General features: G+C 44.4%; 1 protein-coding gene across 1 annotated transcript in view; it reads left to right on the top strand.

Annotated features, from left to right (window-relative positions):
* The first annotated feature begins 4,638 nt into the window (after positions 1–4,638).
* The window catches only part of FAM47E (family with sequence similarity 47, member E), a 44,447-nt gene continuing 36,785 nt past the window's right edge, over positions 4,639–12,300 (top strand). Inside the window, exons 1-2 of the mRNA XM_006885342.1 lie at positions 4,639–4,709; positions 9,999–10,227. Of these exons, the coding sequence (XP_006885404.1) occupies positions 4,639–4,709; positions 9,999–10,227 (300 nt within the window). The remainder of the gene's footprint in view (positions 4,710–9,998; positions 10,228–12,300) is intronic.

Here is a 12,300-nt window from a genome sequence, read left to right as displayed (position 1 = left end):
CTCATAAGCCATTAATGCATATTTGTTATCTTTTAATTGCATCTTTGACATTATGACCTGTGAAGACAAAGGTTCAATTCAATTTAAACAGATGTTTCTGTGTCATTGTGATAAGGCTTAAATAATCACTATCAAATATAGTAAACAACTTTTTAAAAGGAGTTAATTATGTTTGAAGTAACACCAGGATGGATGGATAAAACACATTTTAACTTCTCCATTTATAAAATGAGAATAATCCATCTATACCACAAAGAGGGAGGTGCAAAAAATGATTGCCCTCAACTCACCCCTGCTACTACTAACAACACTGGAACAAATAGCCTCACACCACTTACCTTATGGGTGAGAACAATGATGGATTCCTATACTCAACAGTGGAAACAGTGGGTCACAAGTAACATGTCAGGGTCTTAGCCTGGTCGAACCAGGAAAACCACTGTCCTTAAATAAAACAAAATGAGCGAATTTAATTTTATAGAAGTGATAGAAGAGTTGAGAGCCAAACACTGAAACATGAACAATAGCAAAAAGCACATATCATCTCTACACAGAAAGTGGCAGGTACCGGAATGGAAGCTGAAAGAAATATAAATGGCTTCTAATGAAAGAAATATTTTTATGTTTTTTTCCCCTGTTCCTAATCTATCAGTGCCTTCCACCCAGCCCCTGGAGGTGTATCAGAACAGAGCAGGATAAGGTGTTAATCCAAGGACAGACAGTTTAAGGCACCCTGTGGACTTGACTACTGTCCTGACAGATTGTTCTCCATGATCACCTTGAGGAGTATAATCCCATCAGTAATGTATCCCCACATCTTGTCCACTCTTTATGATGCACGATTCTGTGAAAAACACCAGCAGAAATGCCACCATCATCTTTTGAACAGGGTAGACTAGTGGTAAGGAGCTGTGCTGCCAACCCAAAGGCACATGGTTTGAATCCACCACCTGCTCCGAGGGACCAAAATGGACTATCTCCTCAAGTGTGATTTACTGCTTCTGAAAAGGTCAGCTATCTCTTGGTTCCAACTCAACAGTACACAATCATAACAGCCTGGAGGGTCAGCGATTGTCCATAACAACAGCAGCCTATTGCAGATTCCTATGTCATCTCCTCAAATCTAATGGCCTGATGGATAAAGCACCATCCACTAGAGATGGCAAGATTCCTTCAGTTTTATTTGTAATGCCCTTGGAGAAGGACATTATGCTTTGAAGAGTGGAGAGAAAGCACAAAAAAGGAAGACTGGATGAGATGGATTGACTCAGTGATTGGGATAATCAAGGAGGGGTGTTGGAGACAATGGAATTGGCTCAAGATAGAAGAGGGTTCAGAGATGTTGTACACAGGATGCTATGAGTCACAAGCTACTCGATGGCACATAACAAAAACTAGCTTTGCTAACACCACAATTCAAAGGCTTTGATTCTTCTGTTGGTTAGCATGGTACTCACACCCCCCATGGACTTACAAAAGAACAAACAAATATGTCTTAGAGAAAGTGCATCCAGAATGCTCCTTGAGGCAATGATAAAGATTTATCTCACACACTTTGGGCATTACTAGGAGAGGCTATTCCTTGGGAAAGGACAGCATGCTTGGAAACGTGGAGGGATGTCTAAACAGAGGAAGACCCACAATCAGATGGATTGACACAGCGACTGCTGCCATGGCTCGAGTGTGTCAGAAATTGTGAGGATGGCACAGGATAGGACAGGGTTAAGGTCTATAGGGTCATGATGGGTCGTACTTGACTGTACAGCACCCAACAAGACGAAGAAGAGGAAGAGGGGGAAGAAGAGGCAGTATGTTTTACAAACAAGAAAACTCCTCATTGTCACTGAGTGAGAATGAACCCAACCAAAGCTGAACCTCCAGTGAGTTTCTGTAAAATCACATGGAAGAATATCGACTATCTTTCTTCCTCAAAGCTCATGCATGGATCCAAAGAACCAGAGAAGGCATGGCCTTGGGTTAGCAGCTTAACTCTCTATGGACTCAAAATGCCATATTGATTGGTAAACATCCACTATTATGAGTAATCGGCAGTGACTCCTGTGCCCTGACTGCCCTAGTCACTCCTCTGGGACTACTCCACTCCCCAAGGTTTAGCAATTAAAAAGGCATGCCTGGTTGAGCCAATGACCTCAGGACCATGACGTTGCAATCTAGCTGGCTGTTTGCGTCATTGTTTGGTGATGATGTTCCAATTCGTGATGACCTTATGTTTATCAGGAGAAAATGCTGCTGGATCCTACATCATCCAAACACACCATCCTGCACCTGGTATATTTTAACCCATCATTTGAGTTCAAATTCCTCTCATTTAGGGTCCATTTCTGCTGACCTTCTGCTTTACCAAACATGGTATCCTTCTTTTGCAAGTGTTTTTCTCTGATGACACATCCAAAGTCAGCTACAAGTCTCACCATCCTCACTTTTAAGGTCCCTCTTGGTTATACTTCTTGCAAGTCTTCTTCTGTCAGTCCATGACATATTCATTCTTTTTCACCCACATCATAATTTGAAAGCATCAATCCTCTTTTGTCTACCTTTAATATTGTCCACCTTTCACAGACACATGATGCAACTGAAAAACTCATGACTTAGGTCAGGGGCACCTTAGTCATCAGCGACAGGTTTGTGTTTTAAAACATTGGAGAGGTCTTCTGTAGCAGATTTACAGCAGGATACTGTTAGTTCTCCATTTTCAAAGAAGCTAAACATGTTTGAGTCACTTGCCAGGACTACATAATTATATAAGTAGGACAGACAAGCTGCAACTTAGCTGACTGCCAAGCTCTCCACTCTACCACAGAATAGAGCCCTGAACACACACAGCAAATATGAAGATGCTAGAACTAGCACTGCTAGCGGATTTTTGATGATTGTTTGTTGTTGTTATGTGCCGTCGAGTCGTCTGCGACTCATAGCGACCCTATGTACAACAGCCCTAAACCCTGCTCTATCCTGTGCCAATCGCATTGCCTTTGATACACCCACCCAATTAACCCAGTCACTGAATCAATCCACCTCATAGAGGGTCTTCCCCTCCTGCGCTGTCCCTCCACTCTACCCAGCATGATGTCCCTCTCCAAAGACCTATCTCTCCTTGCAACATGTCCAAAGTATGTCAGACGAAGCCCCAGAATCCTTGCCTCCAAGGAGTATTTTGATGATACAGATACTTAATACTAGGAATATTCATATTCCCAGTTAGAAAGCGAATTTGTTTGGATAAAAGTTGAAAATGAGAGGCTAGCGAAAGACTATGAAAAGAATCTCAGCAAAGCAGTTAGAAATTAACTACTACAGTAATTTTAGGCCAGGGGAAGGTCTTGTTGTTGTTTCCTCTAGAAGCAGTTGTTGTTGTTGTTTATAGTTGAGTCAGAAGTGACCCATAGCTGACCCTCCAAGAGGTTTTCAGAGTCAATAAATCCCATGTGAGGAGATTGCCCATCCTTCTCTTGCGGAGCAACTGATGGAACAGAACCATGTACAACTGGGTCAGCAGCTCCATGATGGCTGAGTGGTAAGGAATTGCGCTGTCAGCACAAGTATACCAACACTCAGAAGAGCCGGAAGGTGGCCACAGGCAGTCTGTCTTTTCACTGTCTGAAGTGGATCGAGGCTAAAAAAATCACCTAATGAAAGAACTAAAAGGGACTCTGATGGTTGTTGTGGTTGTCATGTGCCGTCTAGTCGTCTGTGACCCACAGCAATTCTGAAGACTGCCCTATCCTGAGCCCGTCTCACTGATGCCAACACACCTACCCCCACTGCCCTAATCACTGTATCAATCCATTTCAACAGAGGTCTTCCTCTCCTGTGCTGTCTCTCCACCCTTCGGAGCATGATGTGTTTTTCCAAGCACTGGTCTCTTCTGGCCATGTGCCCAAAGTATGTGAGACGGAGCTCCAAAATCCTAGACTCCAAGGAAAGACTTGGTGTCACCCTCTCCAAGATGACCTTTCTGTTTTCTTGGCGGTCCATGGTATGTTCAAGATTCTTCTCCAGTACAACTCAAAGGCATTGACTGTTCTGTCATCCTTAGTCATTGTCCAGCTCTCCGATGCACAGCACTGTATTGCAAAGGACTCTGATGGTGGCTGGACAGAAATCCCCTGCCTTAGGTTTACAGAGCTATAAGGTTAGGGAGTCCCAGGACCTCCAGGAAAAAAGCTTTGTGCTAAAAAGTTTTCCCACAATTAGAATGCAGTCTATTCCTTTTTTTCTCTCCCTTCCCCCCACCCTGTTTATCTCAATTCTCCCCTCCTATTTTTCTTTCCTTCAACAAACATTTTTAAAAAGAGTAATGACCAACCAAAAAGTGTGTGTGTGTGTGTGTACAGTTTTAATGGGAAGAAGATGAACACCACTTTATAAAAGAGTCAGAGAATGAAACGTAGGGCTGTATCCTTTTTCCTTCCCCAAACCACAGGCCCACCCTTGCCTGGGAGGTGAGGCCTCTGGATGGTCTGGGTGGGCACTGCGCAGGGGCGCGCAATCGAGGCGGGTGGAGGCAGAACGCGCGGGCAGAACGCGTGGCTGTGTGGTCTCCTAGCGACCATATCTGCTGGTCAGTACACACACCCCCGCAAGCTTCGTCCAGAGCCCGGCATTCTATGAGGGACTATGGCCGACCTGCGACGGTTCCGGCCGGTGGACCTCGTCCCGGCGCCCCTGAGCGCGACCCGCAGGCCTTGGTAAGCACGCCGCGCCAGGCCGAGCGCGCGCACCACGGGGCCACACGGGGGCGCTGGATCCCGGGCGACGGCGCGAGGGGCGGGGACCCCTCGGCGGGAGGAGCGGCCTGCAGCTCCTCCCAGATGCTCCTTCCACCAAAATAACTATATTCGTTATAAAATAACAGGGCAATCCCCTTCTCGTCGTAGAGAGCCTTTTGCTTCTGCTAGCCTCCCAACATTCTCATTCCGGATGGGAAGTTGTAGAGGCTGGTTTAATTTAGGACTGGGAGGGCCCCAGCTTAGACATACTTTCCCTTTTTGTATGTTGTTTTGTACCATTGCATTGAAACCACTCATAGCTGACCCTCCATTGGGTTCTCAGAGGCCGTTAATAGCACAGGAGGAGATCTTGCCCATCTTTCTCCTGCTGAGCAGCTGGTGGATTCAAATCATGTGCCTTTGGATTAGTCAGACAGCTCCTTACCACTAAGCCACCAGAGCTCTCTATTCCTGTTCTTCTGGGTTAGGTAATTGTTCCATCCATGGGAGAGAGATGAGCATCCTGCGATTTATAGCCTCTGAAACCCCACTGGAGTCTCGGGAAGAGTCGATTTCAACTCAACAGCACATAGCAGCAGCAGCAGCCCCAGCAGCAGCAACCACAACTGTTTCACTGGGTAGCCAAGACGCCTGGATCCCTTAATGGAGTTTGAGGGTCCAGAACACCTGGAGCCTCTAGTCATCCAGCAGGTGACTGTGGCCAAGCCCAGCCCTGTTTCGGGAAGTGTGCCTCAGATACTTGAGAGGTCAGCTCTTGCTTTGGACGGTTAATACCCTAGCTGTGGGCAGGAGTGTCAGGCTTTTGCCTATGCGGATTCTTTGGCTGTTTATTAGGATGGCATTTGGCTTTCTTGGCAACAGAATGTGGTGGTGTTAAGATTCCAATCTCTAGAATCAGAAAAGCTGGCATCAAAGGCCAATTGGGCAAGTTAGATGTTCCATCTGGGCTCAGTTTCCTTAACTGTAAAATGGGGACAATTGAAACCAGCTTAATGGAATTGTTGTGAGTTTTAAATTGAACAGTCTGGAGGAACCAGTTGCTCTCAAGCGAGTTCTAATTCATGATGACCTGATAGGTACCAGAGTAGAATTTATTTCATAGGGTTGTCAAAAGGACAGACATTTGGCAAGTAAATGGCCAGGCTTTTCCTTTTAGAAGCTTCTGAGTTGACCCAAGTTTACAACCTTTTCCATTAGCTGCATGAGTTATGTTGACCATTAACCACCCAGCTACCTCTTGCATATATATTGAAAGCTCTCAAACTAACTATTGTTGAGATGCAACCAACTCATAGCTGACCTTCCATTGTCTTTCTCAACGGAATTTAAAAACTGTCTTAAAAATAGATTTGAGGCATTGATGACTAATAATCAAAGATCAAATGATTTGTGGGAGGACATCATGATGCACATCGCCAGGAAAACAACAAAAGGTCATTATAAAGACAGGGAAGAAAGATCAAAATGGATGTCAGATGAGGCTCTGAAAATTAAATTAAGAACATTATTGTTGTGGCTATGTGCCATCTAGTCACTTGTGACTGAAAGCAAACCTATATACCCTGCTCTGTCCTGTGCCAACCTTATTGTCTCAGACATACCTACTCCCATTACCCTAGTCATTGAATTAATCCATCTCATCAAGGGCCTTCCTCTCTTGCGCTGTCCCTCCACCCTTCCAAGCATAATATCCCTCTCCAAGGACTGGTCACTCCTTGCAACATATCCAAAGTATGTCAGACGAAGCCTCAGAATCCTTGCCTCCAAGGAGCAGCCTGGTTTCACTCTCTCTAGGTTGAACCTGTTTTTTCCCCCCTAGTAGTCCACAGTATATCCAATACTCTTCTCCAGCACTACAGCACCAAAGCATCAATTCTACATCTATCATCCCTAGTCATTGTCCAGTTTTCTGATGCATAGCAAGTAATTGAAAAGACCATGGTCTGGATCAGGTGCACTTTAGTCTCCAGACTGATGTCGTTGCTCATCAGTATTCTGGAGAAGTCCCTGACAGCAGACTTTCCCATTGCAATTTGTCTTTTGATTTCCTGGTCTCTGGTACTAAGAGTGTTGATTGTGGAGCCAAGCAAACCAAAGCTGTTAACAATCTCAATCTCTTCACCATTTATCATGATGCTGCCAATCAACCCAGTGGTGAGAACTTTGTCTTCTTGATGTTGAGCTTCAATTCATATTTAAGGCTACAATCCTTTCTTGACCTTCTGCTGCAAGTACTTCAGGTCCCCCTCAGTTTCAGCAAGCAAAGTTGTTTCACCTGCATAAGGCAGATTACTGACGAGTCTTCCTCTAGTCCTGATGCTACATTCCTCCTAATAGAGCCCAGCTGCCTGGATGATCTGTTCTGCATATAGATTTAAAATGTATGGAGATAGGACACATCCTAGTTGTATACCCTTTCCAATTTCAAACCATGCAGTGTTTCCTTGCTCTGTTCAAATGACTGCCTCATGGCCCAAATATAGGTTTTGCATAAGCACAATCAAGTATTCTGGGACTCCCAATCTTCTCAGGATTAGCAACAGTTTGTTGTGATCCACATAGTCAAATGCCTTTGCATAGTCAATGAAACACAGATAGACATTCCTCTGGTACTCTCTGCTTTCACTCAAGATCCATCTAACATTAGCTACAATATCCTTACGTGCCACGGCCTCTTCTAAACCCAGCCTGCACTTCTGGAAGTTCTCTGTTGATGTGCTGTTCCAGTTATTTTTGAATAATTTTTAGCAGAATCTTGCTTGCATGTAATATTAATGTTATTGTTCGACAATTTCCGCACTTTATTGGGACATCTTTCTTTGGAATGGGAACAAATATAGATCTTTTCCAGTCGGTGGGCCAGCTGGCTGTTCTCCAGATTTCTTGGCACAACTTTGTAAGCATATCCAGGTCAGCATCTGTTTGTTGAAGTATGTCAGTTGGTATGCCACCAGTTCCTGAGGCCTTGTTTTTTGCAAATTCCTTCAGAGCAGCTTGAACTTCTTCCTTCATCTCCACAGACTCTTTCTCATACTTGTTTCATGAAATTCTTCTGTGTCAGCTAATTCCCTTTAGTACAGTGGTGCTAGATGTAGAGAAGTCAAAACAAAGGAAAGAAATGCTGAGGTAAAAAACAAAAACAATCATCCTATAGTCTTTCCAGGGCTGTAATCTTTCCTGAGAAAACCCTGGTGGCCTGTTCTGTAGGCAGTTGCACTGCTAATACAAAGGCCACACCTCTCTGGTGGCTCTAATCTACCATAAGTTTTGCAGGAGAAAGATGGACAGTCTCCTCCCGTGCAGTCTACAGCCTCAGAAATCCTAAAGAGAGTCAGCTATTAATCAGCTTCAACTCAAAGGTAATCAGTGAGTGAGTCATTTTTAGAAGCAGACTGCAATATCTTTATTCCTTGGAATGATTGATAGCTTTGAACCACCAACCTTTCAGTTGCTGCTGAGCACTTTTACCACTGCTCCACCAGGGCTCCTTCTCATAAAGATTATAATCCAGGAAACTATGAGGCAATTCTACCTTGTCCTACGGGGTCACCATGAGTCAGAATTATGCAAGAGGACAACATCATGGTCCTTTCAATTCTTAGATTCATTATTGGAACCCAAAAAGAACCACATGACAGGTTTTTTAGTTGGGTTCAGCTGCTAGACTTCAATGCACAACCTCTGAACTGGTTAGACTTCTCAGTTTAGGAGCACTGAGGCCTGCAGAGATTAAATGAAAGGGCCACTTTAATGATAGCTAACAAGAAACTACCACCAGGATCTAGGTTCTTCCCACTCTACTGTTGTATTTTGCTGGTAAGAATGTGGAACACAGTTCAAAGTCATAGGAAAAAAGACCAAGCTCCCCCTATGGACTTCTAGTCACCCCTCAAACCTAAGAACTTTATTCACATTTGTGACTCAGCTTTTAGCCAAACAATAGATAAATGTTTAAAGTGAACAATAATACCAACCAGGTACATACTCCTTCACACAATCATCCTTACAAAATCAAGAGGGCAGCATTTGCCTAGGGCGAAACTTCAAAAGGCAGGAAAGAATAGGGAGGATGGATGGAAATGTTAAACACAGGGAGGAAAGGGGATGAGTGCTGTTTCATTGTGGGGATTGCAATCGTGGCATGGAAAAAGGTGAATGAATTATTGAGTTCAGAATAGGTTTTCTTTGTAAACACTCATCTACATCACCATAAGAATGAAAAGAACTAAAGAAAGTGCCCCTGGAGGGTGGCAGCTTGAGCAGCCGTCACCAAAAGAATGAAATGTAGAAATAGTAATTGGAGGTAATGGATTATATTCACATATAGTAACAGATGAATCTTTAAAATACAAGATTTGGGGAAATAAGGGAAAACCAGAAAGACATAAAGAACCATTTGGATACAAAATATAAGTGTTAAAGGATGTGTACAAATGAAAGGACACATTTCAAACACAATTAAATGGTTTTACATGTGCAAGGGAGAGCTATGTGAATATGATGTGGAGATTTGAAAAAACTAGTTGCTGTGTGAAGTGTTTTGATGAGCTAGGGGGTAGGGAGTTGTGGTTCCAGCCTCAAAGTACACCGTTTGAATGCACCATCTGCTCTGTGGTGGAAAGGTGGGGCCTCCCCTCCTGGTGCAACTTACAGCCTCTGATACGCCTTCAGAGTCAGCTTAATGGTAATGGGATCAAGCTGAGACTCTGCGAGTCAATTTAGATTAAAAACAACCCCCTATGTGCTGAAGCAGAACTGTCTCCATAGGAGCTTCAGTAGCAGATTTTTCTAGAGTGGTTTGTTTACCAGGCTTTTCTTCTGAAATCCCTCTGGGTGGATTTAAACCTCCACCCATTGCATTCGCAGCCAAGCACATTAACTGTTTACATCATCTAGAAAATTTGGGTAAGGTAGACCAGAGAAGAGTTTGGGGTACACCGATGGTAATGTGCCCTTAAATGAAACGTTGGCCTAACTTGACTTTCTTTCTATGGACTCACTTCTTCTAACCTCTTCCTCTCCCCCCCCCCCCAAAATATGGCAGCCAAACTAATACAATCATTTCCCATCCCAGTCCTTGCGATTCGTATAACCAAACTCGTTGTCTTCTAGGTACAAAGAGAATCCAACTTTCAGGTGTTTTCCAAAGCAGAGGAACAAGCTGAAGTTCCCTCCCTCCCTCAACAGCCAACACTGGATATTTGTGAGGGAAGGGTTGGATGACTTCAGAGAAGGGTGTCCTCCCAGCCAAGATCTGATCACAAAGGCCCCCAACGAGGCCTACCTTCCCCTGATTTACCACAGAGTTCCCCAGCCCCCAAAGACAAGGAAGCCCAAGCTGCCCAAGGGAGATCTGACTTCCCGGCTCTCGGCAGCCCAGCGGGCACAGAAGGCATTCGTTGAGGACGTTGAAGCCAGTCTGACCAGGCACCCCTTGGCCCTCTACCCAAATCTGGAAGAAAAATTGCCTGTAGAGGTAATATCCTGTCCTAAGTTCGAGGGAGGGATTGTTATGGGATGATAAAATTATTCCAGTGCCTCAAGAGTTAACCCTTGAGAGCTGAATGTTTATAAGGAAGAGAGGCTGCAGTGTCTCCCCAAAGGGACAGTGTTCTCTAAGGGCGAGGAGTCTTCTTTTCTCTGTCCCAAAGTAATAAAAAACAGCAAGAACATAAACACCTCCTCCAACATTCATTTTCTGTGAAACCGTTCCGTTTCTAAAGATAGAGCTAACTAGAAATGTTGTCCTTGTGGCCTAGTGGCAAGAAGCTGCACTGCAATCCCGAAGGCGTATGGTTCAAATCCACCAGATGCTTTACTGGAGAATGAGGAGGCACTCTCCTCCTGTGATAGTCATATCTGATTAATTGGCTTTCCTTCCCCCTCAGGTCTGCCAACCTGCTTTGCTTTGTGACCCCAGGCACACCTGTTCACTGAAGGGTTGTTCTGCTCTCTCTCCATGCCTGTTCCTTTAGCCTAACTCTGGTTCAGCCACTCCTTCTCGTTCATTTCCGAGAACATCACACACATGTCCTGCCTCAGGCGTCTGTACTCCTTTTGCCTGGGGCACTTGCTCCATGGCATCTGCATGGCTCACACCTGTTCACTTCCTTCAGCTCTTAGCAAAGATCTTGGAGAAGCTGATATAGACACAATGGAGTTCCCAGGTGAGTCAGATAGGTAACAGGCTCACTGCAAAACAAAAGCTGGGCAATTAGAATCCACCAAGATGCACCTCAGGTTGGTTAGACATTGTGACTAGTTAATTCTATTAATCAATGAATAATTAATGTCATAAAACAAAGTATCTAGGAATCATTATATGAAAAAAGCAGTAGGATTTATAAGCCTTGATGGGGAAAAAACCCCCAAAGCGACGCACCTTGGAAAAAAGACATGGTGGGAAACCTACTTCTGAAATAAACCAGCCACTGGGAACTTGCCAGAGTTTGGTTCTACTCTGACACACATGGGGCCACAATATTGTTGTTATGTGCCATCGAGTCGCCTGCAACCCATAGTGACCCTATGTACAGCAGCTCTGACGGCTTCTCTGTCTTGAACCAATCTCAATGATTCCGACATACCAACCCCCATTGTTCCAGATGCCGTATCAATCCATCTCATCCAGAGTCTTCCTCTCGTGCACGGTCCCTCCACCCTTCCAAGCATGATGTACTTTTACAAGGTGCCCACGTGCTCAAAGTGTGTGAGACAGAGCTTCAAAATCCTAGCCTCCAAGGAGAAATTTGGTTTCACCCTCACCAAGACTGACATATTTCCTTTCTTGACATTCCATGATATGTTCAAGACTCTTCTCCAGCTCCACAATTTGAAAACATTGATTCTTCTTCTGTCATTCGTAGTCATTGCCCAACTCTCTGAAGCATAACAAGTAATTGCAAAGACAATGGCCTGGATTAGGCATATCTTAGTCTGTAGAATGACATTGTTGCTCTTCAGTACTCTGGAGAGGTCCCTGACAGCAGATTTCCCCAATGCAATTCGTCTTTTGATTTCCTGCCTGCTCATGCTGAGAGTATTGATTGTGGAGCTGAACAAGCTGTAATTGTTAATAAACTCAATTTCTTCTCCATCGATCATGGTGCTGCCAATTGGCCCAGTGGTGAGTGGGGTTACCATGAGGCAATTGATTTTATATCATCTGTTATTTTGGGAATATAAATTATTTCCCTTCTACCCTCATTTTCGACAGCACATAACAACAACAACCACCCTCATTTTCCAGTCCTTCTTTTTGTTCTGTGCCGTCAAGTCGCTTACAACTCATAGCGACCCTATGTACAACAGCTCTGAACCCTCTTCTATCCTGAGTCAACTGTACCGTCTCTGACACACCTACCCCCATTACCCTAGTCACTGAGTCAATCCCTCTCATAGAGGGTCTTCCCCTCCTGCGCTGTCCCTCCAACCCTCCCAAGCATGACATCCTTCTCCAAGGACTGATCCCTCCTTGCGACATGTCCAAAGTATGTCAGAGAGAGCTTCAGAATCCTTGCCTCCAAGCCCAGCTTCACTTCTTTCTTTT

The sequence above is a fragment of the Elephantulus edwardii genome, unplaced genomic scaffold (genome assembly GCF_000299155.1).
Source record: "Elephantulus edwardii isolate Elephantulus edwardi_28Jun2011 unplaced genomic scaffold, EleEdw1.0 scaffold00042, whole genome shotgun sequence".
Taxonomy (NCBI): Eukaryota; Metazoa; Chordata; class Mammalia; order Macroscelidea; family Macroscelididae; genus Elephantulus; species Elephantulus edwardii.
Note: the sequence above shows the minus strand (reverse complement) of the source record. Positions and strands in the feature narration are given on the sequence as shown.